We start from the raw sequence: 24,982 nt of genomic DNA, 5'->3' as shown, positions 1-24,982 counted from the left end.
GAATCCAGAATTGGGTCCTTCTCCTTTGACCTGACGATGGACCCCCTTTTGATGAAGCATTCACTTCATAGTTAGTAGTGTTTTCATTAAAAAGGGATTGTAACGATTGCTAACGTGGCATTTAGTTACTGATGCACGTGCTAGTTAGCTAATAATGAAGGCATCTTATTTTGCTTCAAGATATTGACAAAACAACAAATAGAAACACAGCAACTTCAAATTGTCCAACGGCACTTGGATGGAGACATTGTCAACATCACAGAGATCCTAGCTCCTTTCTGTCCTTCCGATGGTCACATGTCTTTTTTATTTGTTTCTCAGAGCCTCCTAAGTTCACACGAACCCCGACTCGTCTGTCCGTGGTCCGTCCCGGTCAGAGTAAAGTGTTTGAGTGCCAGGTGACCGGCACACCTGAGATAGACATCTGCTGGTTCAGGGAAGGCTCTGAGATCAGCCCCAGCGAGCGGCACAAGCTGCTCTTTGTTGACTCCGTGGCCACGCTGGAGGTCTGTTGTGCTGATATCAAAGACAGCGGGCTTTACTACTGCGAGGCACGCAACGAGGCCGGCAGCGAGAGCTGCAGCATGGAGCTCAAGGTCAAAGGTCAGTCGTGTAAGGAGACGTGAGGCTCATTGGGAAGGACTTTTAAGACTATAGTACTGCAGGCAGTGCTTTTCCAGATCCCCTGGATGAACTGCTATTTGTCTGCAAAGAACTGTCCTTAAACTATCTGACTCAACAGATTATAGGAACTTATGTGTCCGCCAAAAGGAATTCACGGGGAACCCTGCTTCCAAATGCACATCAAATGCTGTCAGATTGTTTGTGCCTTTAAATATTTAGAAAAACTTGTGACTGTTGAGAAGTAGTTAGGTGACATTTGTTCCCTCTCATCTCAGAACCACCATCATTCGTGGAAGAGCTGCTTCCCGCTGATGTTGTGAAGGGCTGTAGTGCCTGTTTTGAGGCTCAGTTAAATGGGTCTGTTCCTTTTGAGATAACATGGCACAAGGATGCGAAGGAAATCAAACCCAGTGCTAAACACGGCTTCTCCCTGATCAACAACACTGTGGGTCTAGAGGTACACAAGTGTGACGCCGCGGATGTCGGTGAATACCAGTGTACTGTTGCTAATGAGGTGGGAAGCTGTACTTCTAAGACTACGCTAAACCTCAAAGGTTAGTCTAATCAGAATTTCAAATGCACATTTCTTGTTAAATTGAGGTAATAGCTGACCCCTTTGCTTTAAAATTAACAGAACCACCAGTATTCACCAAGACGATTGAGAACACTCACACTGTTCTGGGTAAAATGGCCGAGTTTCAGTGTGTCGTGGAGGGTTCTCCCACTCTCTCTGTGCAATGGCAAAAAGATGAAAACTGGATCTTGGAGGATCCAAACATTGGGAGAACATTTGAGAACAACGTGGCCACTCTCAGGATTTCCTCCTGCGAGGTGACACACAGCGGGAAATATACCTGCCAGGTGGTAAACCAGGCCGGGCAGGATAAATGTTTTGCCACTCTGACGGTCCAAGGTATATAAGTGCCGACCTAATCATAGTATCAAAGATTTCCATGGTCCTACCTGTAAGAAAACGTACAAATCTTAACTTTGTCTTACATTGTAGAACCCCCTCAGATCACAGAGAAGCCTGAAGTGATAAAGGTTACAGTGGGAGATCCATTCAGTCTGGACTGCAAGGTGACGGGCTCCCCGGAGCTCAAGGTCAAATGGATGAAAGATGGCAGGGCGCTTCAGTCCATCAGACAGCACAAACTGATCTTTGAGAACAACATCAGCTGCCTAAAGCTTCAGTCAGCTCAGAAAGAGGACGAAGGAGAGTACGTCTTTGAGGTGTCAAACCACATCAGCAGCTGCAACTGCAAAGTCAAAGTGATTGTACTAGGTTGGTGTGAGGAACATAAAACTCCTGCGCTTACGTAGCAACGTGTTTAATAAAGCCTGATGACTCTTGTTATTCTTTTGGTGACAGAACAAGTAATTCCCCCAAGCTTCATCCGGCCCCTGGTAGACATTCAGGAGATATTGGGATCCTTTGTTCAGATATGTTGCAAAATATCTGGTTCGCTGCCCATCGCTGTGGAGTGGCAGAAAGACGGGACCAAAATCTTTAGTGGTGTGAAACACAAACTCATTCAGCAGGACAATTGTGTGTCTCTTGAAATGGAACAGCTGGAGAGATCTGACGCAGGGTCCTACTCCTGCAAACTGACCAACGCAGCAGGGGTCTGTGAAGGCAGAGCCTCCCTCACGGTCAAAGGTTAGCTCTTGATCGAACACTTGATTTGTGGTGCAATCCCAAATCCAAGGTGAGTACCTCTTTTAACGACGTCCGACTTGTTCTCTTCAGAACCGCCCAGCTTTGTGACACCGCCCGAGTCCCAGGTGGCTCTGCCAAATGGCACCGTGCGCTTCAAAGGCACCTTTAAGGGATCGCCTCCCTTCACAGTGAAATGGTTTAAGGACGACTTGGAGCTCATGGCCGGGCCCACTTGTTGCACGGGGCTGGAGGGCCTGTCTTGCTTCTTGGAGCTCTACTCGGTGGGCGTCACCCAGAGTGGAGTTTACTCTTGCCAAGTCAGTAACGACGCCGGCTCTGTACGCTGCAGCGCAGACCTTACAGTCAAAGGTTGGATTCGCATCTTTTAAATCAACTCCTGTGTGGCTGAATTCATTCCACATCTGCATCGCTGGCTAGAACTAGTGGTTGTCACAGTTTTTGTGGAACCATCGTTGTTCCTATATCATTCATAAGCTTTTTCTCGGCTGCAGCTTCCCATCCAGAAGTGTTTGTTGATGCACCGGTGTCGCCCACGACCTAACCCCATCATTGTCTGCTCGATCCCTCAGCTTCTGTTATCTGCTCACCCCCTGCCTGTTGTAACCGTCTGGTTCTAAGTAAACCTACATCTTCCACCAGCTAATATGTCTGTATTTCGGCTTTTCAGAACCGCCTGAGTTTGTGCTGAAACTCCCTGCCGTTAAGTTTGTGAAGCAGGGAGAGTTGCTCCGGCTGGAGTGCAAAGCCAGTGGCACTGCCCCTCTGAAGGTGACCTGGTACAAACAGGACACAAAGATCACGGACGGGCTCAACTACAGGACATCCTTTGTTGACTCAGTAGCAGTCTTGGAACTGCTCTCTGCCCACTTTGAAGATGAGGGAGTTTACACGTGTGAAGCTCAGAACGATGCTGGCAGTGTCAGCTGCAGCAGCACACTTACTGTTAAAGGTCAGCATTTTACTGCCGTCCTGATTATCCTCTGACTTTCTGATGCATCTGGAATACCTAACATGCTCCTTTGATCTTTTACATATTACATGGAACCCCCTTAAACGCACACGCTCCTTCCTTCCGTTTACGCCGATTAGGAATAGTCATTGGCTTGTTGGGATTGCCCCACCTTAATCGTGGTTCACACCGCCTTCCCTACAAACACCACCTTAATCGTGGTTCACACCGCTTTCCCTACAAACACCACCTTAATCGTGGTTCACACCGTCTTCCCTACAAGCACAACCTTAATCATGGTTCACACCACCCACCACCTTAATCGTGGTTCACACCATCTTCCCTCCAAGCACCACCTTAATCGTGGAATTAACAAACTCAACCGTCTAGTCCTAGTTTTCGAGATAAAAGTTTGTCATCTCGGTTGGGGAAGTTTTGTCACTATTATATATATTACATGTTATTCATAACTCAGTCTTTATCAACAGATCTGCAAACAGAGCCAGTTAAAATGTAACATGGAGCGTCACTACACTTGCAATGTTGCGGGTTTCAGCTTTAGATTTACTCATGGATCATTTTTCTACGAATGCCTCTTTAACACTTTGCCGATCTTTCTGTAGACCCTCCATCTTTTGTCAAAGTACCTCAGCCGATTGAAGGGCTGAAGGGTAAGGACGTGAGTCTGTATTGCGAGATGAGCGGTACAGCTCCGTTCCAGATCAGCTGGTTCAAAGACAGCAAACCTCTGATGGAAAGCAGGAAGTGTAAGATGGTGAGCGAGGGGAGCTCGGCCACGCTGTATGTCATTGGGATAGAGTCCTCAGATGCCGGCGAGTACGAGTGCAAAGTGTCAAACAGTGTAGGAAGTGACACCTGCAAGACTTCAGTTAGACTCAGAGGTCAGTAGAAATGGCGTTAGTCTCAAATGAAAATCAGAAGTATAGATATCCAGGTCACTTTGTCACCTTGCTGACTTTCCCTTTTGCGCTGTCTGTCTCCTCTTCAGAGCCGCCATCGTTTGTGAAGAAACTGTCAAACATGACGGTGATACTGGGGGAGGAGGTGACCCTTGTGGCCACTGTTAAAGGCTCTGAACCCATTACTGTGTCCTGGGTTCAAGACACGGATCACATTCTCAGGGACGGTGACAACAGGAAAATCACCTTTGAGAACAACATGGTGGCTCTTAAAGTCTTTAAGGCTGATGCAACCACGGCAGGCAAATACACCTGCCAACTCAGAAACGATGCTGGGAGTGTGGAATGTTTCGCTAACTTGACTGTTCTAGGTTTGTAATCATATAATTCTCTCTTTCTCATGCAGTTGTTTCCCCTTTCTTCTGCTGCAGGTTTGATTAAGAACGTGTTCTACTTCTTCTCTGTTGATTTCAGAACCCGCCAAGATAGTTGACAAGCCTGACGCACTGAGTGTGATGGCGGGCGACATGGCCGCCCTGGAGGTCAAAGTGTGTGGAACCCCCGAGCTGACGCCCAAGTGGTTCAAGGACGGTGTCGAGCTGGCATCAGGGAGGAAATACAAAATCTCATTTTCTCAGATGATTTCCAGCCTGAACGTTCTTTCCGCTGAGAAAGTGGACTCAGGAGAATATACATTTGAAGTCATGAACGAGGTCGGGAAGGACTTGAGTAAAATTAATCTCACAGTTTTAGGTTTGTGTCCTCTTCTTTCTTTGAGCTCTAGGGATGGGTATATAATAGCTGTGTCAATATGGTACGCCGTACCTCATAATACCAAACCATATCTTCTTTCTGGGTCATTTTTTCTATATTGCTGAAATTGTGAATTTCATCCTCTAACGTCCGCTTTCACTCCCCAACAGATAAGATCGTACCTCCAACCTTCTCCAGGAAATTGAAGGATTGCAACACAGTCGTTGGAGCGGTGGGAGAGATGGAGTGCAAGGTATCGGGCTCTCCGCCTTTCACCGTCTCGTGGTACCACGACGGGGAGGAGATACAGAGCGGACCCAACTACGACATCGCCTTTAGCAACAACAGCTGCACGCTCAGAGTGTCCATGCTGAAGCTGTCCGACTGCGGAGTTTACAAATGCAGAGCCATCAACAAGGCGGGATCCAGTGACACCAGCGCCACCTTGGTCGTAAAAGGTCAGAAAGACACTCTGAGAGGTGGTACAGTGTAGAGTACAATGAGTAGGTTTACCACATGAAGTTTTCGGGAGTCATATGTTCTTGTCTCCATCCTCCGCTAACAGAACCCCCGTCCTTCGTGGTGCCTCCTCAGCCGGTGGAGGCCATGCCCGGCACCAATGTGACCTTCTCTGCCATGGTGAAAGGCAGCGCCCCCCTCAGGCTCAAGTGGTTCAGAGGAGCCAAGGAGATTCAGTCTGGACAAGGCTGCGAGTTCTCTCTGAAGGACAACCAGGTCCTGCTAGAGCTCTACGCCGTGGACAGATCCCTCGCCGGAGAGTACACCTGTCAGATCATCAACGACGCGGGGAAGGAGAGCTGCCCCGTCAATCTCACCGTCAAAGGTGATCACGTCCTCTAAAGTAGACTGTCCTTTAACGTCCTGGTTCTAGACTACACTCTGTCCTCTAATAACGTCCTGGTTCTAGACTACACTCTGTCCTCTGATGACGTCCCGGTTCTAAACTCAACCCTCTCTTTGTCTCTCAGAGCCGGCGGCCTTCTTGAAGAGGCTGAAGGACGTCTCGGTGGAGAAGGGCAAACCCCTGACCTTGGAGTGCTCGTACACGGGGACTCCTAAAATTACTGTGACGTGGTTCAAAGACGGACAGCAGGTGTTCGCGTCCTACAAGTACAACGTCACCACCACAGAGAGCTCCTGCATCCTGGAGTGTCTGAGCACCGACGACAGAGAGGCGGCGGGGAGGTTCTCCTGCGAGGTGTCCAACGACGCCGGGAAGGACACGTGTTACGCAGCCGTGTCCGTGCTCGGTCAGTCACTGCTTCTGCGTCGTTTTTTGTGTTTGTTGAGGACTCAATTTTGGAAAATATGACTTTATAATCTCTGAAAATGTTTGTTCGATGTAAATTGCAATGAATTTGCTCCGTTGTAGATTTGACTGTTTTTCCAACATGGAGTCCAGTTTGAATGTCTCTGCATGTTCTTTAAAGTTGTGTCAATAGCCTAGCTTAGCTCAACTCTTTAGGACCAGTAGATGCTCAGCTCAAAGCCCATTGATATAGTGCAGCGCTGCTGCTGTGAGCCAATCACGCTCAGTACCCGTGTTGACCAGCAGGGTTCGGGCTTCTCACCTGTGTCTCCTCTTGTTTGTGACCTCAGAGCCCCCGTATTTCGCAGAGCCTCTGGAGTCCATGGAGGTGACGTCCGGGGACGCCGTGTGTCTCAAGTGTCAGGTGGCGGGCACACCTGAGATCAAGGTGTCCTGGTTCAAGGCCGACGGAAAAGTCCGGTCCAGCGCCACCTGTAAGCTGGAGTACGTGAAGGGCGTGGCCTGTTTGAAGCTCAGCAAGGCCACCAAGGCCGACATCGGAGAGTACACCTGCAAAGCAGAGAACCAGATAGGCTGCACCTCCTCCACCTGCAAACTCAACGTTATGGGTGAGCATGTGACTGCTGCCGACCACATGTCACTCGCACCTTTGTCCTTCGATGGTTCCCTGTTACTTGGTTCATATGGACACCGCGTTGTTCTGTATATGTTTAGACTAACAATCTGCTGAAAATATTTATTTATAATAATATCACTTTATCAGTAATTTTTTTAGGGCATAAAAGAGAGTTAAAGAGTTAAATGAAATTGTCTTTTTATTTACACTGTTTTTATTTGTATTTCAACGTTTCTTTGTTGGTGTAAAAAAAAAAATCCTGGCAGTTTTATATTTTGTTTTTCTTATAAAGACAAAGAAATGAAATAGAGTCAGGTAAAATCCTGATGGAAAAGTACAAAGTAAAAATACGGGTGTAAGTAATTACATGTGATCTACGAAGAAAAAGTATCATTATTAGTATTAACATACTAAATAAATAATATTCAGACTCTAAAAGTAATTAATTTGGCGATCTAATGTGTTGTCAAAGCAACAGCAGTTGGTGGAAGGATAAAGTTGCTTCATTATGAAACACTAGTGGAGTTGTACAGTTACTTCAAGTAACTCTTCATCCGTCTCCTCCTCCAGAGGCCAAAACGCCTCCGTCCTTCCCAAAGAAGATCACCAGCCTGCAGCAGACTCAGGGGCAGCCAGTCCGCTTCGAGTGCCGCGTCGCCGGCTCCTCCCCCTTGGAGGTGTCCTGGCTGAAGGACGGCGAGCCCCTGAGTCCGGGGGCGGAGCTCTCCATGCTATACGACGACAACACCGCCGTGCTGGAGATCAGCTGCGGGGAGGCCAGGCACTCTGGGGAGTACACCTGCGTGGCCACCAACGGCGTGGGCTCGGCATCATGCAGAGCCAAGCTCACTCTGCAAGGTCTGTGAGGCTTTCTCATTGGTTGGTTTCATGGCCGAAAGGCCGCTGGGAGTTCAGGGGGGTCATGGGCCAGTGTCAGTTTTATTTTTATTTTTTATTTGTTTTATTTAATTTAACTTGACCTCTCTTCTTCTTCTCCTCCTCTTGATCTTCTTCTGCTGCATGTCTAATGAGGGTTGTCGGAGGAGTTTCTCTTTTGACTGAGACGGTGAGATGTTGTTTTGTTCTCATCTTCCTCCTCTTCCTCCTCCTCCTCGGACAGAACCAAGGTACCCTCCGGTCTTTGACAGGAAGTTGTCCCCTCAGGACGTGACGGTGGGTGACAGCGTTGAGCTGGACTGTCACATGAGCGGCTCTGCCCCCATCAAAGTCACATGGTCCAAAGACCACAAGGACATTCGCACTGGGGGCAACTACAAGATGAGCTGTGTGGAGAACACGGCCCACCTCTCCATCCTGAAGGCCGATAAAGGCGACACGGGGCGATACTTCTGCCACGCCTCCAACGACGTGGGCAAGGACTCCTGCTCCTCGGAAGTCACCGTCAAAGGTATTTTGACCTGGGGTCAAGCTTCCATGCTTCCATCCCCCCATCTTTTCTACCTCTCAGCCCCCTCTGGGAGGCCTTTCTTTGGGTGGAGGAAACACTCTTGCCCCCCCTCACCGTCGCCTTCTCCTCTTACTCAGAGCGTAAAAACCCTCCCGTGTTCACCAAGAAGCCCTCGGCCACCATGGAGGACAGGGAGGGCCAGCTGGTGAAGATGGAGGGCCGCCTTAGCGGCTCGCAGCCCCTCACCGTCAGCTGGTTCAAAGACGACGCCGAGATCCACAGCTCCGACAGATACGACGTGAGCTTCAAGAGCAACGTGGCAGTGCTGTGCATCAAGAACAGCCGCGTGGCAGACAGCGGCAGGTACAGCTGCCACGCCTCCAACGAGGCGGGGAGCGCCTCCTGTGACGTCACCGTGGGGATCTCAGGTGGAGAATGTGCAGCCCATCGTCTTTGTTGCCCACTACCTATTCAAGATTGTATTTGTCAGCTTAATGTTTTTTTGTCATAATTATGCATTTCAAGTTGCTAGCTGTGAAGTAATAATATGATGGTGTTTTAGATTTTGCTTCCTGGACTCTTAGATCTTTTCCCGATCAGTTCCGTGGTTTGAACCGTCTCGTCTCTTCTTCAGAAGCCAGGAAACCTCCGGTGTTCGACGCCCCCCTCAAGCCGCTGACGGTGGACCAGGGCGAGAAGCTGAGTCTCAGGTGTCACGTCTGCGGCTCTGCTCCGCTGAAGATCCAGTGGATGAAGGACAGGAAGGACCTGACCTCGACCGGCAGCACCAGGATCAGCTTCTCCGACGGGACAGCCTGTCTGGAGATCAACCCGACATCCCTTCACGACGCCGGAGATTATCTCTGCAAGGCCACCAACGATGCCGGCAGCGAGTTCTGCAAGGCCAAAGTCACGGTGAAAGGTAAAGACAAATGTCTATTATTATCTATTAGTGCCAGACATAGTCCCCTTCTTTGTGACCATAGTGACCATCGGGCAGAGCCCAGCGCTTTAACGTTGCACCTTGTTGTCTCAGAGACACCAGGAGCAGCTCCGTCTCCTGCTGAAGCTCCGGCCGCTGCTCCAACCAAGAAACTGGAAAACCTCTTCTTCATCCAGGAGCCCGGAACCGCACACGTCACCGAGAGTAAGGCATCACTTTTTATTATACAAAACCCAGCACACATGCATTCATAACATACACAAGGTTTAATACACACTATTTACCTCCAGCAGGTTGTAGCCTGATGAACAAATTTACAAACACATTTCAGCTGTTGTTGAAAAATGAATAAAGATCAGGCTTTACCCCCCGCTCCACAGAAGCCGTCGCCACCTTCATCGCCAAAGTGGGCGGCGACCCGATCCCCAACGTGAAGTGGATGAAGGGGAAGTGGAGGCAGATCACGCACGGCGGGCGCATCTCCATCGAGCAGAAGGGCCAGGAGGCCAAGCTGCAGATCCGGGAGGTCACCAAGTCCGACTCTGGTCAGTACCGGTGCGTCGCCTCCAACAAGCACGGTGAGATCGAGTGCAGCGCCGACATGCACGTGGACGAAAAGAAAGGCGCGGCGCAGCTGGAGGGCGACCTGCGGGCCAAGCTGAAGAAGTGAGTTCCTCACGGTTCAAACAGGGGACTCGTCTAGATTAAAAAAGCTCTGCTCTAATCTGTGAACTGTGTCCTCAGGACGCCTTCGAAGCAGAAAAGTCCGCAGGAGGAGAAGGACATCGACATTGTGGAGCTGCTCAGGAACGTGGACCCCAAAGAGTACGAGAAGTACGCCCGGATGTACGGCATCACGGACTACAGAGGCCTGCTGCAGGCCATCGAGCAGTTGAAGAAGGAGAAGGCGGAAGAAAGTGGAAGACCGGTAAAACTCCCCGGACAGACGGACAGAAACCGATGTCCTCGTGTCTCTGGTGGTCCTGATGGATAACACGGTGTTTGTTGTTGCTGTTGATAGGAAGTGGAACGTGGAGACAGAGAGTCTGATGAGGACATGGCCCGACTGGTGGCCGACCTGCAGAAGAGGATGGAGCGCACCGAGGTCAGGACGCGGGAAAACAAAGACCTGAGATAACGATCATTAGTCAGACACACTTTCAGACAACATTCAGAAAGTCGAGCCATGTCAAGTTTAACTGACTGTTGTAAACCTCCAGAGCTAAAAAGATACATGTCATCATTTCATCCTTTCTTTAAGTGTAGCGACTTTCAACATTTCAGAACACTTTGTAATCAATGAAGGATGCTGTTGAGTCCACCATTGTCTCCACGACTCCTCTTGTCCTCCCCCGCAGCCCGTTACCGTGGTGAAGGACATCTCCGACATGGCCGTCGCCACCGACAAAGAGGCGGTGTTTGAGTGCGAGCTGAAGATCAACTACCCGGAGATCATCCTGTCCTGGTACAAGGGCACCCAGAAGCTGGAAAGCAGCAACAAGTACAACATCAGCATTAGCGGAGACCGCCACCTGCTGACGATCAAGAGCTGCCAGTCTGCTGACCAGGGCAACTACCGGGTGGTCTGTGGGCCGCACATCTCCAGCGCCAAGCTCACCGTCATGGGTCAGTCCCACACACACACTGCTCGGCTACACCTATAGCTCCACTGGAGTCCAGCAGGGAACCACAGTGCTCTTCAGATGTAGAATAAGAATATAAAATGTAATATTATTATTATTGAGGTGACACGTTCATATATAATTGTCTCATCATCTAAAGCTTCGATCCCATGGATGACCTGTAAACAGCTGCATGTCCTTCTCTCTGTCTTCCAGAGGTGGAGAAGCATCTGCAGGACACATCGGGTAAGGAAGGCCAGCCGTGCTGTCTGTCTTGTCAGTTGTCCGTCCCAAACGTAGAGGCTCAGTGGTTTAAGAACGGCGAGCGCTTAGAGATGAAGGGCAGGTACTCATCAGAGACCAAGCACAAGGTTCAGAAGCTGCTGATCCGAGACCTCAGGACTGAAGACCAGGGCAGGTACACCTGCCGGTACCAGAACCTGGAGTCTTCTGCGGACCTGTGGGTGGAAGGTTTGTACGCGAGACCCTTGGACCCTCTAGACGTGATGGATGCTCTCCGTGCACTAACCTCTTCGGACTCATCGCACTCTCAGACTAAAGGTTCAGCCTCTTTCCCCCTCTTTCTTCTGGGATTTGGCCTCCTCTGTCTTAACCCTCTTCACGGATCTCCTCTCTCGGATTATCTCGCAAAATCACGCTCAGCCATCGACATGTCTGTTGTTTCCTCACGTTGGTCTCGACTCAAACCACCCCGTCCCCAACAACCAACCCTCGTAACCGCCCTCCCTGATCATCACCTCTAACCGTGTGGATGTTGTTCCCATTAAATCAACTACTCCAGCATTGTCAAACATTCCCAGCTGTGCTTCCGTTTACCCGTTGCCGTCTTTATCTTTTTTAGCCGAACAAATTCATTTCACCAAACGCATCCACAACATCGAAGTCAACGAGCGCCAGTCGGCCAGCTTCGAGTGCGAGGTGTCCTTCGACAACGCGATTGTTTCGTGGTACAAAGACACCTGGGAGCTGAGCGAGAGCCCCAAGTACAACTTCACGAGCGAGGGACGAAGACATTTCATGGTCATCCAAAACGTGACCATCGAAGACGAAGGTGTGTAGTGCGCCACCGAGGCCCCAAAGGGAACCAAGACCCGCAGACGTTTTCTCCTTCTTCCCCTCATTGTTTCCATGTGTTAAAACGTCTTCATTGATAATCCCGTGTAGGCGTGTACTCAGTGATTGTGCGGTTGGAGCCCAGAGGAGAGGCTAAGAGCACAGCTGAGCTTTATTTGTCTGGCAAAGGTACAGTTTGCAGTCAGATCTTTGTATGTTCTGTTCAGCTTGTGTCTGTTTTAGCGTTTAACGCCTTCTTCCCTCTTCCTCCCCTCTTTTACAGAAATTGAATTAGCAATGGTGCCCTCTGGTAAGTATTTTACTTTCTAGACAACTTTAGTTTACCAGGTACATCTTTAGGAAATCCTCTTGTGCTCCATCTTATCAGTTGAATCTCTGCAGGAACGTTCAGCTTTACAGAACACAAACCATGGTAACATGGTAACCATGATAACCTATCAATGTGGTAACAGAGGACCATGGTAACAACACAAGAACTTGACATTGATTCCTATCCAAATTCGTATTAACGTTCACACCGAAAGCGAAGCGAATTGTTGGCACGAGTAGATTCCTGTAGAACGTGTGGCGTGAAGGACGCAAATGGAGCGAATAATATGCCTCATGCACAGATTGAACGCCTGTAGGTACTTCCATGGTGGACAGCAGAAATGATGTCTTTACGGAGACAAGTGACAAAGTTAAGCCACGCCCTCTTTCCAAATGACGCACTACATGGAGCAAGTTAACGCAAAGCGTTGCTAAAGTCAGCTTTGCTTTTGGTGTGAACGCAGCATAAGAACAAAGGCTGAGCAATGAGAGGATTGCCAAGATGTCCGCCTGTTCCTTCATGATGGAACAGTCGATCTCATTGTTGTAAAGGTTGTTTTTCTTGAATGGTCGTTGCTTTGCACTAAAGTTGTGGTATGTACCATATTGTGTAGATGTCCCAGACTCCTCAGTTCAGAGGCCTGAAGTTCATTCATCAGTGACAATTCAAGGTAAGACTTGAATCAATCAGTTTGAGTTAATTCAGCTTTTGCTGTTGTTGTCGGCCCCACTTGCTTTGAATGCTTTATTATCTTCTGTTCTCTGTAACGGAAACCAACACATGTCTTTGTTCTGTGAAGAATCAGCTGAATATTCGTATCACTACGAAGAAGAAGTGGAGCAGACAGGTACAACATGCTACTTGATTTCACTCCATCAAACTATCTCAGCAGATCTTTGTTTTATTTTGCACCTCACGGAAAAGGATGAAGAAGTGCTTTATAACCTTCATCTAGGACATTTTAAAATGACCTTAATGGTTAAGAAAACGTTTTCTCTATTAAAACATGAAGCAAAGAATACCTACATACTATATAATCCAGTTTGGATTCACATAAGGCTCTAATAATTACACCGAAGGAGTAATAATAATTCATTCTAAGATTGACCCGAATCTGCCTCCCATCATCTCTTATTAGGAAAGTCTTGTTTGTTTTGCTCTTTTTTTCACTCTTTTAACTTTGATCCCGTCTTCATCTCTTCATCATCCTTCCACTAACTTCCAGTCACTTTAGTTCACAAAGTCGTCTCACTGAAATGTTTACATTCACTAAATGAAACATTTGACAAAGGTGATTTTGTGGTTTTGTTTTTGTTGTCTCTTTGTGGTTGTTTTGTGTCTTTTTTAGTTGTTTTGTGTTTCAGTTTTTAGCTTAGAAAACGATGAATGAAACAGGAAGTGACTTTTGGAAATAGGCACCTTTACTTTGTTTGTCTGAGACGACGTGACTTTGTGAAAGTGAGAAACACAAACTGCCTCACGTTTGTTGTCTTCTGTCCATTTTGTGGTCTTCACACCTTCAGTGGAGTTTGAGAGCTGGACCGAAGAGACGGGGACACAGCAGGTGTCCTCAGCTGCAGGTACCCGCCCACAGAGAGACCACGTGTGTGTCTTTGTGTGTCGAGGGGCTCTGAGCTCTGTCTCTGTCTCTGTCTTTGTGTTCTGGTCTGTTTGTTTTATCTGCTAAACTCCTGAAACCCTTTTATTCATGAAGTCTCAAAGGTTATTTTTACAATTCAGTCTCTCCTGGTTCTTCTAATTGGCTCACTTATGAGCAACCTGGTACAAAAAATAACACATTTATCGTGGTTAGATTGAGTCGACGCTTCATCACAAGCAGTAACTTGTCCTTTAAGTTCACGGCATCAAAGATGGTCATTGTGTGTCTTTGTTTTTCCCCCCTCAGTTGCCAGAGTTGCTGTTGAGGAGAAAGTGGAGACCACGACAGTTGAAACGAGAGAGGAAGCCCCAACAAAAGGTAGAAAACACCTACTTGTCTTCTCAGCTCCTCTTGCGCGTCCGTTGTGTTGTTCTGTCCCTCTTTGTGTTTCATTCTTCTCGTCTGTTGCGTGCTGCAGGTAAAGTCTTCACATTTGCACATGCTCTTTCTGTCTTCTGCTGAGTTTCTCCTGAAGGTGATACGCGCCTGTCTTTGTGGTGTTAAAACTTTGGGTTGTCTCTTTAAGTTCTCCAAGCCAAGAGAAAGCCGGAAGAGAAGCCGACAGCTGATGCCAAGGAGCCGTCGGCCCCCAAAGGTACCGGCTTAGCTTCCATTCCTTTACCGCTCTCCGGTTTGGACTAGATGAATGCCATGTGTCTGTTTGACGTTCATGTTTGTGAGGACTCATTTCCTTCTGCTGACATCTTGAAGCAGCGGAGGCCAGAAAGCCAGTGGAGGAGAAGGTCCCTGCCGCTGTAGTCGCAGAGAAGAAGGTTCCTGCTCTAAAAGGTAGAGTCGCTGATGTGAGCTCATTGATCTGCTGCGACGAGGCTCACTTCACCTTCTGTCTGGTTGATCTTGTGTTTGAATGTATCTTAAAAGAATCAGAGGAGGTAAAGGAAGCTGCCGCTGCCCCCCCGCCGCCTGCCGAGAAACCCGGATATCCCAAGAAAGGTACTTGACCTGTTTGAGATGTTATAGCAGCAGCTGTGTCTCTGGCTCGGGGCTTCTCCCCTCTCTTGTGCTCTGTACGGTTTCCTCTCACTCCTTGGAGTGGCTCTTGATGAATCTTAGGCGCTACCAGAACTTCATGCTAATGTCAGCTAATGTCTGTGTTGCCCACCTGAAGATGAGCCCAAGCCTCCGGTACCAGGCAAACCAAAAAGAGTGGCGCCTGCATTTAAGCCGGAGCCTGAACCCGGAGCGAAGCCGCTCACTCCTGCATCCAAAGGTATTTCCTGTTTCTCTGGCGGAGCCGGGTTTTCTCAGCTTCAGGTGTGGAAGCGAATCTTTGACTGTGTGCTGAATCTCTAAACTAAATGTTGCTTTAAGTCCCAGAGAAGCCAACTAAACTACAGCCGCCAAAGGTCCAGCCTGAAGCGGCAGTAAAAATGCCAGAACCAGAGGTTCGACAAACTAAACCAGAAAAACTGGTAGTTGGTACATCTGAGCCTCCTGTAACGAAGCCAGGACCTTCTGCCATGAAGACAGAACTTCCACTTGAACCTGAAGTGACAGTGCCAAAACCAGAACCTCCAAAGAGAAAACCAGAAGCAAAGGAACATCTTGAGAAAGGTAGACCTCCTAATCATCTTTTGTGGTAAAGGCTCTCTTGGACTTCCTTCCTGTGGTCAGTTGTAGTCGAGCTCCTCTTGTCGCGCACTCGACAGAGTGTTTGGGTTTGTCCGTGTCTAGCGGTGCTCTTCGGTTCTTTGACAAGCTTTTAATGTCTGTGAACTCTTTTAAGTTCCGGTTGAGGAGAAACCACCGGAGCCCAAGAAAACCACCAAGAAACCAGAAGCGTCCGCTGTTCCTCCTGCAGAAGAACCCAGACGAAAAGGTACTTTAATGGTCCTCATGGAGGGACAAGCTCTCACTTTGTGGAGTTTAATCATGTCCCCAAGTGTCACACCCCGAAGCCTTTAAGGGTTACCGTGGTAAATATCAAATGTATTGAGTTGAATCTTCTGCTCACAGGAGGATGTTGTGTGAAATGTCTCTTTATTGTGCGACAGCACGTCTTTCACTACTTTTGTGTCTTCAGTCATGTGTTTGTGTCCAACCCTCCTAAAGCTTTGAAGCCCAAACCTAAACTCGCACCCCAACAAGAACCTCAGAAAGTGTTTGAGGAGGCCGAACCTGCACCTGAGAGACGGCCTTCAGGGACAGAAAAGACCCCTGAGAGGGTCCCAGAGAGGACAGTGGAGGAAACTCCAACCAGTTTACCTAAGGAGAAGGGACCAGAGAGGACACCCGAGGAAGTAAAACCTGACCTGGTGTCCAAGAAACAAGCAGAGAGGATGTGTGTAGATAAAACACCTGTGAAGATACCTGAAGCTAAACCCAAACCAGAGCTAGAAGAAAGTCTCTGTGAAGGTAAAGCCTAGCAGACCTCCCCTCTTTAGTGATTATAATGATTTGGTGAGGAAGATGTCTCAGAGAACCCGCCAAGCTTCTTCTGGGTTAAACAATACGAGCACACGTGTGTCTGATTGTACTCTGATGTGAACATAGAAAGGGACAAACTGAACCTTCTCTTATTTAACCTCTACATGTTTGTTTGTTTGTTTGTTTGTTAAATGTCTTAATTCTTCTCTTTTTTTAAACACTCTTCCATGATCTGCATTTGTTCTTATAAAGAAACCAAAAGTAAGAAGATTGAGAAGATTCTTCCGTCGACAGTGTCTCCTTCAGACAAAGGTAGCGACCATCTGAGAACACGACGGAGTTCTTTGTTTCTAACACGGACAGGTGGACAGTCACCTCTTCCAACACTAATGCTTGTCTTTGTGTTTTGTCATCACCTCTTGGCGCCGCCGCATGACGCCTCTTCTTCTTAAAGTGATCGAGCAAAGGAGAGCAGCTCAGAAGATACAGCAAGAGGAGGAGGAGGAACACCCAGGTGCTCGTCTGAGCGAGACCACGATGTCAGAGACAGACGTCTTCATTTCGACAGAAAAGGCCAGAGAAGAGATTTCTGTTACTGACTCTTCAAAGAGGAAAAAAACCAGGTCGGCGCGACAAACCGCCGTCATGGTCCAGCAGACAGACAGAGACACGGAGGAAACCAGCAGAGACACCAGGGCTGCCGAGACAGACAGTGGTTCAGTCAGACAGCTGCAGGACAAGAGAAGACAACAGGAAGTCAGGAAAAGTACTGCAGTCAGAGAAATAGAAGCAGGAGAGACCTGCTCAGAGCAAAGTGAACCCGTTGTTATCAGAGGACAGGAAGTCTCCAACGAGGAATCTGTGGATCATTATGTTCAAGTCACTTCAGATAAACCAGAAGATGAATACAGTACAACTGAGACAATCACAATTCAGCAGACAGAGGTCACAGTGAAGGATGAATCGACACGAGTGGTAGAAGGGAAAACTATTAGGAAAGAGGAGACTGTAGATAAACCAGCTGATGAGGCCGATGAGGTAAAAGCTGAAGAAGCAGTAACAGAAACTCTGCTCCAGAGGCCAAAGGAGACCAAAAAGGAGACACAGTCAGACTTTGTTGCTACAAGAAGTAAAGCAGAGAAGAAGAAGAAGGAGGAATCCAAAGAGGTCCTTCCCAAAGAACAAACAAGTCTTAGAATGGAGGATTGGGTTCAGAATAAACCCTCTGGACCAGCTGCTTCCAGAGGTACCCACAGAGTCTTTTCTAGCTTTCATCTTTTTTATGGACCACCACCAGGGGGCGTCATTTCCTCCCCGTTTCTAAACGTCTCCATGTTCTGTTACCCAAGCTCTTTGTTTCACCTTTGTGGTTTCAACTCTCTGAATGTAAACATCTCACATTAAACTAAACCTTATGTGTGTTAAAGAAGCAGAAGTCAAGGCCTCTTTGCCCCCTGAGACAGTGGAGAGAGAGAAAGGTACAGCAGCACGTTCTCTTCTTCCTCGTTGCTTTTCCCTCTGTGTTTTTCTGGTTTAACTTGTTTGTCTCCTTGTTGTTGTTGTTGTTTTCTCCCTAATCTCTTGGCACCGCTACATGGTGCTTTCTCTTCACACCTCTTAAAATGATCCGTCCTCCAGTAACCGCTGTGCGACAGGCTGGGAGAAGAGGCGGAGCTTCTTCTGCACCAACTCTCAAGGAAATGGAGAAGGCGGAGGAAGAAGAAGAAGATGAAGAAATGAAATGTAAATGTGTGCAACAAGAAGGGATTCTAAGTGCAATGATAGAACCTGACGATGAGTCTGAAATACCTGTTACTGACGGTTTAAAGGGTCTTAAAACAAAAGAAAAGCTCATGACAGAAAGTGATGCTAAGAGGAAGGAAACATGGTTAGTTCAGGATAAAGCTACCAAACAGAAAGAATTTTCTGTCCAAAATACTGATGGTCCAACAGCGAGCATTGAAATAAAAGACATTAAAAAAGATACTAAAGCTTCTCAAAGCAAAGAAAAAACATTCAAATTTACAATCAAATCTGTTTGTGAGGAACAATCGACGATAGAAGCACAGCAGAGAGATATTAACGGACTAGATAAACCCAAAATATCAGTCAGAAAACCTGCAGCTTTGTCCCAAGCCGTTCCACTTAAAGACAAACGTGTCACAGTCCGTCCCATGGAAGGAACTTCTGAGATGAAACCAGACAAGGAAGACGAAATCAGACTCCAAGAACCACTGCCGGAGAGAGAAACCCTTAAAAAGCCTGGGATCTTATCTGAAAAGCAAGATGCTTCTAAGAAGGTGAGACAGCAGACAGCTGTAAAAGATGAGGACCAAGTCAAAGCTGTCCAAGAAGGACCAAAAGAAAAGACAAAACCAAAACAAGCTGACAAACCGTCCTCTGTGGGATGTAAGCGAGAGCATCGTGGAGACGACCTTCCTTCTAAAGAAAAGGATGAAATGACAGAGATGGTTGCAACTGAAGATGAACAACACATGTCTGCTGAGGCCGAGGAGATGACTACTCCTGTTGATGTCAAATCATTGACAGAATCAGATTCTCCTGAAACAAAAGAAACAAAAACAGCCCAAACCAGAGAGATTCAACTGGTCACAAGTACAGGTCAAACATCTAACAGTAGAAGAAGAAGTGAACCCTTTTTGTCAGAAGTACCTGAAATACAAGAGGTTCCACTGAAATCTGAAGATGATCGAGTTCAAGTTCAGCCGCAGGTCAGAGGAGATGAAATCACCAAAGTTACAGATCTATCTTCTCCCACTGAAGAGCAGAAAACAAAGAGAACGTTTTCAACTGAGGACAAAGAAAAGCCTCAAAGGCAGAGACCAATCACAAGAAGAGCTGCTGATGACAATGTCACAGAGCAGCACCACAGTAAAAGAACCTCCTCAATCTCTCCAGCGGTTCAAATATCTCCTGAAGAGCTGCTGGTAGCAGCAGACGATTCACAAACCGAGAGTGGAAGTGATGAAACCGCAGCAGAAAACCATGCACTGAAAGACGAAGCCGCTCAGCAGACTTTTGAGGACACGCAGACAAAGAAGTCCCTAAAAGAGAAACGGCAAAGGTCAAAAGGGCAAAAGACTTCTAAGCAGGTGCTGCCCCAGACAGTCGGAGTCAAACATGATTACAGTGTCGCACAAACTAAAGAGGAACAAGTGGGAAGCAAGTGCCTGCTGGCTGCTGTGATGGACGTTTCATCTCAAACATCTCTGGTGGAGACAGAAGGAGACGTTGAGACGGAGACTCTCCCAAGGTCCACCACACCGCACGAGCAGTTCCTAGTCCATCCGGGTAGAGGTCAGACGGACACAGAGCAGTTAGCTTCCAGAGCAAAGACCTCAACGACATCCAAACCAGAAGAAACACATTCAGAAATGTATAAAACCACCACAGCTGGGACTTCTGTCCCCGACATGGACACCAAGCACGACGAGTCAAAGACCTCCAAGCCCCTAAGAGGGAGAAGAGAGCGAGTTCAGTCCACGGCGGTTAGAGATGAGAATATAAGTGTCTCCCCAACAAACCAGGGACACGTTCCGCAAGCCACATCTGAAAAACATCAGGGGAGTCTACAGTCCTCCAGGGACACTCTGGAGGTTTCATCTGGTAGACAAGAGGTAACAGGTCCAACCCACGGAGATGATACAGCAGCAACCAAACGGAAACAGCTGAAGTCTCCGGAGACATCGGCAGGAGTGTCTGAGTCTGAGACAGAGACAAGAGACGAAACAGAAAGAAAGGCTTTAAGCACACAGGCGATGGACGTAGCATATGAAACACCATCGATTGGGAAAGAACGAGATTCCGTCTCAGGTACTCCGCAAGAAAAATATACTTCCCACGACAATCTATTCAGAGACATTTCACTCCCAAAACCTGAGGCATGCGAGTGTGAAGAGCTAAAGGAAGACAATTCTACAAAGGACCAAAGAGAAGGCAAATCAAAGGGTAAAATACTGGATGACAAGACGAGCAAAGTCTCAGCAGAGTCCACTGCTAGAGGTTCAATGCGAGGCACTCAAACAACCTTCAGTGAAGCCACCACAGAAGGAGAAATTCAGCCAAAGCCTTTCAGGTTTAAAGAGGAAAGGCCTGCCGTTAAAGATGAAATGATGATTGAAAACATTCAAATCTGCCAGTCTGTAGAAACACCTGCCAGTGCCAGAGAATCACTTCTAACAAGTGAAAGAATGTCAGATGAACGAGACTTTCAAGATGATGAGAAACGCACAAAAACAGTTTCTTTGGTGAAAGAAATGAAAGGAAGACAGGAACAAGTCAAAAGCTCACCGTCAGGAGCATCGCTGTTGGAGGAGGAGACTTTGGAAAGAAGACTGAAACCGGTGGAATCCAAGGAAATGAAGACAGAAACCATTGCAGCCAAAGACAAAATCATTAAAATGCTTCAAGAAAAAGGTGAAAAAGCCGCAGGACAGGAACAGATGAGAGTGGTTCCCAGGACCAGGAAGGAGGAAACGTATCCAGAGACACTAGATGAAGTGAACACAGACTCAACAGCTGATGTCAGTAGTGAGCTGTCAGTCAGAGACCCGTCAGTAACAGATCAAAACAAGCCGAGCGCGGGCCAAGTGAAGCCTCCTCCAGAGGCTGAGGCCACCAGCAGAAGGAAGGGAGAAGCTGCCGGGTCCTCCAGAGGTACAGAAGGGAAACCGCTGTGTGTCACCGAGCACGTGTTGTTTGATCTGAGCACCGAGAGTCCTCGTGGAGTTCTTAGGAGTGGCACCTCGTTAGGCGACATCATGTCACCTCACCCATTGTGTTTGGTCAAAGGTCCGCCTTGGACTCAGACCTCCTCTTTAGTTTCTGAAGCACCACAGCTTCATGTCAGGTTTCCTCATCGTCACACTGTTCGTTATGTCCGTTATGTTTCACCATACCTGTGTGTGCCTTCAGGTAGATGTTCCTCTCACACTAGGTGAGATGTTTCTTCCATCTTTAAACTCTGTGTTTGTTTCCAACGTGGTCTTCTTCGTTCTCTATTGTCTCTGCATGGTTCAGTGCTCACCAGCCGTCTTAACAACCGTTCTGATTGTTGTATGATTTCATCTCCAAGCTCCTGTGAAGGAGAAGAAGTCTCCACCACAACTTAAAGAAGCCCTGGTGGAGCCAGTTGCTCCTCCAGAAGGTACACAAGTTCTCTTCTAAGTGTGTTTATGTCTGTGAGTCTGAGTACAATGCAAAGGAGGGGAATGTATCATGTCAGATCTACCATGTGGAGCCTTCTTTTGAAGTCCTTGTGTATCTTGTACTTGAAGCTGTAAATGTCCAAGAAGCTGCCAAAAGGTCAGAGGTCACAGACCAAACCAAGAAGATGGAGAAGAGTCCGCAAGCGGCAGCAAAGCCAGGTATCCTGATCTTCTTAAAGAACCCGCCACAGGAGGGTTGTGCGTTCCTTTGTGTTGTACCTGACATGACTTCCACCCCCTCTGTGTTATGCTTGAAGTGGCCGAGCCGAAGCCTCTCGTGCAGGCCGAAGAACCGTCCAGAAAGGTGGAGCAAGTAAAACCGATCGCGGTGAAGAAGAAAACTCCTGAAACAGGTAGAAGTAATTGAAGTGTTGAGAATAACCCAACTCCCCTGACACACAATGACCTTCATGTTGTGTGTCTGCTGTTTGTGCTGAACACAACGCGGGACACTTGGTGTCTCTACTTCTTATCTGCTTAGTCATGTCATCTTCGCTTCGGAATGTGTCCGGTGACCTCTTTCCAGTTCTGAATGGGTTAAAATGCTTTCTGCTAAATGACCTAATCAAACGTTTTCTGTACTAGATGAAACCAAAGGACCGGTCCAAGCGCCAGGAGGAGTCAAGAAAGGTAGGCTCACAGATCGCCTCGCTCAGCCTTAGGAGCCCCTCCACATTCTCACCACCTACTAGCTCTGATTGGCTGTTAGGTACATTTGTCTAAACAATTTAAAATCATTGTATCATAGATAGTAGTAACGATATTTCACTAGATGTTGACTCCTGTATCCTGTGGAAGTTGTCTCTTCTTTGTCTGCTTTTTATGTCGCTTCTGTGTTACTGTTGTTATGTATTCTTCTATTTCAGAATAATTGTTAAATGATTAGTAAATGTGTTTGTTCAAATCATGTCGTTAGTTGCGTGTCAATTAGTAACGTCAAACCTTTGCTATCTCAGAAATTCTTCTGCACAAAAAAGGTAAAGTTCAAACGGAAGAGGAGGGAACGTTTGAGATTCCCACTTTGAAGAAAATCCCGACGAGGATTAAGGAAGTGGAAGAGGAGCAAGAGATTATCAAACTGAAGAAGATCCCGTCGGTTGCAGCCAAAGTGACCGAAGAAGAGGAGAAACCTCAGAAGGTCACTAAGACTGCGGTCTTTGACCTGGAGGAGGTGGTGCACAGAGAGGAGGGTGTTGAGATGTCCGACGCCACCCGGAGGCCTGCGGAGGAGAGGACACCTCGAGACAAAGCCGACGTGGTGAAAAAGCCTGAAACCGTGACGCCCAAAGAGCAGGAACAGAAAGAAGCTCCTAAAGATGCATGGACACGCCAGAAACCCATTCCACGAGACGAGACACCACAAGATAAGGTCTCGCTGAAGAAAACTCCCAAGGCACCAAAGGAAGAAGAACCTGCTCCGCCAAGCGCAGCCACAAAGAAAGTGAAGAAAGTGCCTGCAGATGAGGCGGAACCAGAGGTAGTCAAACTAAAGCCATTTGTAAAGCCTGCTAAACCAGCAGAGGGGGCTCCGAAGGACAAGAAGGAGAGGCCGGACAGGGACACAGAACCTTTCCAGAAGCTTGAGAGGATTCCCAAAGAGGTGGAAGCCAAAGAACCTCCAAAGAAACCAGAGAAAGCTCCACCAGAGGTAAAGGAGCCAATAGCAAAAGTGCAAAAGCCAGAAGATAAAAAGCAGACTCCAGAGAAGGAGCCTGAGGAGGTTGACGGGCGCACCAAGGTGAAGAAACTCCCAACACAGGAACAAGAAATAGAGAGCGTGAAGCTGAAACCCTTTTCCAGGCCTTCCAAAGAGGCAGCAGAGCCTGAGAAGAAACCAGCCGAGGAGAAACAGAAGAAGCCAGAAGATAAACTGCAGAGACGGAGGACAAGTCCAGAGGATAAACCAAAGGAGGAAGAGCCAGACGCTGTGCCAAAGAAACCGGAGATCCCAGAAGCTCCAGAGAAGAAGACTGAGGCGGCTCCAGCAGAGAAGGTTGTCAAGAAACCAGAAACGGTTCCAGAGGAGCCCAAACCTCTGCAGCTCAAGAAGCGAGTCACACCCAAAGTCAAAGAGGAGAAGGAAGAAGTGACTCCAAAGCCTCTGGCGCAGCTCAAGAAGGTTGAGCTGAGAAAGACTCCATCTCCAAAAGTTGAGAAGCTTAAAGAAGCAGTCCCCGTTGAGAAGATGCCAGGTGTTGATAAACTTAAAAGGATTCCTAAAACGGTTGAAGTGGAAGCCGCAACTCTCAAAAAGGTCCCAAGGAAGCCGTCGCCTGAGGAGGCCAAGGAACCAGCGAGGCCTGAAAAAGAGAGGGTACCTCTGACCAAGGAGGTCTCTCCTGGAGCCGTGCAGATGAAGAAGATCGCCACCCAGCCAGAGGAGGAGGTGTTCGAAGAGGAGGCCGAGGAGGAGGCGGAGCAGGAGGAGGATGAGGCCTGGGGCTGGGAGCTGGTTCCTCGCGACAGTTACGGCTCTGAAGACTGGGAGGGCGAAGGAGAAGAAGCTTCTCTGGAGGTTCCAGGGGTCACCAGGAGAGGTGAGATGGTGGCCGCCCCCCAAAAGCGGCTGAGAGAAACTTCTTCATTTCTTGAATAATCTCTCTCCATTTGTAGCATCACGCCTCCATCGTCATTGTACCTCCTTCATCTGATGTTGAGTGTGACGCGATTGACGCCATCTCTTCCTCGTCTTCATGTCGTCTTCTGTTTGTCAACCTGTCCGCTCGTATCCAACTTTCTGTCACTTGCTCATTTCAATATCACCCATTGGTCCTTCATGTGTTCATCTCCTCACTTCTGTCCCTTATTCATCTCTTCGCAGTGTAAAATCACCTCTAGTTTTTTCATTACCATCACTTTGTATTCACCGATCCATCCAAGGTGTCATGATTTATGTAGACCCTGAAAGCTGATCCCAGTGTATTCATCTGAGTATGTTTCTGAACAGAGGGGCAACCAGCAGAAGAAGCAGGAAGAGGAAGAGGAAGAGGGCTGAAACGTAAGGGAACCCTGTCGTGCTCTTTACCCTACAGCGAGAACTCCTCTTGACATTGAGTCTTGATCATTTGTGTTCCAGCCAAGCAGACCCCCTCCCCCGGAGAGGGCCGAGGCCGTGGTCTGAGGCCTGGAGGAAAAGGCCCGTCGCCGCCGGAGGAACCCTTCGCCGGATTCAAACTGAAAGCTGTCCCCCTGAAGTTCATCAAGAAGCTCCAGGACATCGTGCTGAAGGAGGCTGAGTCCATCGGCTCGGCCGCCGTGTTCGAGTGCGAGGTCTCGCCCTCCACCGCCATCACCACCTGGATGAAAGACGGCAGCAACCTGCGCGAGAGCCCCAAGCACAAATTCACCTCCGACGGCAAAGACCGAAAGTTGAACATCATCGACGTGCAGCTGTCCGACACCGGCGAATACACCTGTATCGCCAAGAACGCCGGCAAGGAGATATCCTGCACAGCCAAGCTCATCGTAGAAGGTATTTGTCTCTTTGTGCCGTA

The 24,982-nt window shown here is 48.1% G+C and overlaps 1 protein-coding gene across 6 annotated transcripts in view; it reads left to right on the top strand.

The window, feature by feature from the left end:
• ttn.2 (titin, tandem duplicate 2) overlaps positions 1 to 24,982 on the top strand; it is a 160,705-nt gene that overhangs the window by 44,956 nt on the left and 90,767 nt on the right. For 2 of the 6 annotated variants that reach the window (XM_062565049.1, XM_062565048.1), the window contains 39 exons: positions 2,973 to 3,254; positions 3,878 to 4,156; positions 4,264 to 4,545; positions 4,649 to 4,927; positions 5,098 to 5,385; positions 5,493 to 5,771; positions 5,917 to 6,198; positions 6,548 to 6,826; positions 7,405 to 7,692; positions 7,955 to 8,242; positions 8,380 to 8,670; positions 8,877 to 9,164; positions 9,279 to 9,389; positions 9,566 to 9,851; positions 9,930 to 10,113; positions 10,207 to 10,290; positions 10,544 to 10,811; positions 11,024 to 11,278; positions 11,670 to 11,879; positions 11,993 to 12,070; positions 12,165 to 12,191; positions 12,826 to 12,882; positions 13,012 to 13,059; positions 13,736 to 13,792; positions 14,119 to 14,190; positions 14,399 to 14,467; positions 14,584 to 14,661; positions 14,755 to 14,826; positions 15,002 to 15,103; positions 15,205 to 15,447; positions 15,620 to 15,712; positions 17,688 to 17,738; positions 21,356 to 21,427; positions 21,558 to 21,647; positions 21,746 to 21,841; positions 22,074 to 22,118; positions 22,445 to 24,025; positions 24,436 to 24,486; positions 24,565 to 24,960. In XM_062565049.1, the coding sequence (XP_062421033.1) occupies positions 2,973 to 3,254; positions 3,878 to 4,156; positions 4,264 to 4,545; positions 4,649 to 4,927; positions 5,098 to 5,385; positions 5,493 to 5,771; positions 5,917 to 6,198; positions 6,548 to 6,826; positions 7,405 to 7,692; positions 7,955 to 8,242; positions 8,380 to 8,670; positions 8,877 to 9,164; positions 9,279 to 9,389; positions 9,566 to 9,851; positions 9,930 to 10,113; positions 10,207 to 10,290; positions 10,544 to 10,811; positions 11,024 to 11,278; positions 11,670 to 11,879; positions 11,993 to 12,070; positions 12,165 to 12,191; positions 12,826 to 12,882; positions 13,012 to 13,059; positions 13,736 to 13,792; positions 14,119 to 14,190; positions 14,399 to 14,467; positions 14,584 to 14,661; positions 14,755 to 14,826; positions 15,002 to 15,103; positions 15,205 to 15,447; positions 15,620 to 15,712; positions 17,688 to 17,738; positions 21,356 to 21,427; positions 21,558 to 21,647; positions 21,746 to 21,841; positions 22,074 to 22,118; positions 22,445 to 24,025; positions 24,436 to 24,486; positions 24,565 to 24,960 (8,181 nt within the window). Of the gene's footprint in view, positions 1 to 2,972; positions 3,255 to 3,877; positions 4,157 to 4,263; positions 4,546 to 4,648; positions 4,928 to 5,097; positions 5,386 to 5,492; positions 5,772 to 5,916; positions 6,199 to 6,547; positions 6,827 to 7,404; positions 7,693 to 7,954; positions 8,243 to 8,379; positions 8,671 to 8,876; positions 9,165 to 9,278; positions 9,390 to 9,565; positions 9,852 to 9,929; positions 10,114 to 10,206; positions 10,291 to 10,543; positions 10,812 to 11,023; positions 11,279 to 11,669; positions 11,880 to 11,992; positions 12,071 to 12,164; positions 12,192 to 12,825; positions 12,883 to 13,011; positions 13,060 to 13,735; positions 13,793 to 14,118; positions 14,191 to 14,398; positions 14,468 to 14,583; positions 14,662 to 14,754; positions 14,827 to 15,001; positions 15,104 to 15,204; positions 15,448 to 15,619; positions 15,713 to 16,472; positions 16,573 to 16,714; positions 17,507 to 17,687; positions 17,739 to 21,355; positions 21,428 to 21,557; positions 21,648 to 21,745; positions 21,842 to 22,073; positions 22,119 to 22,444; positions 24,026 to 24,435; positions 24,487 to 24,564; positions 24,961 to 24,982 lie in introns of those variants that run through there. The other 4 variants (XM_062565050.1, XM_062565051.1, XM_062565052.1 and 1 more) reach the window with 4 other exon arrangements.

This window comes from Pungitius pungitius, chromosome 10, assembly GCF_949316345.1.
Source record: "Pungitius pungitius chromosome 10, fPunPun2.1, whole genome shotgun sequence".
Taxonomy (NCBI): Eukaryota; Metazoa; Chordata; class Actinopteri; order Perciformes; family Gasterosteidae; genus Pungitius; species Pungitius pungitius.
This window is presented reverse-complemented; position numbering and strand designations above follow the sequence as displayed.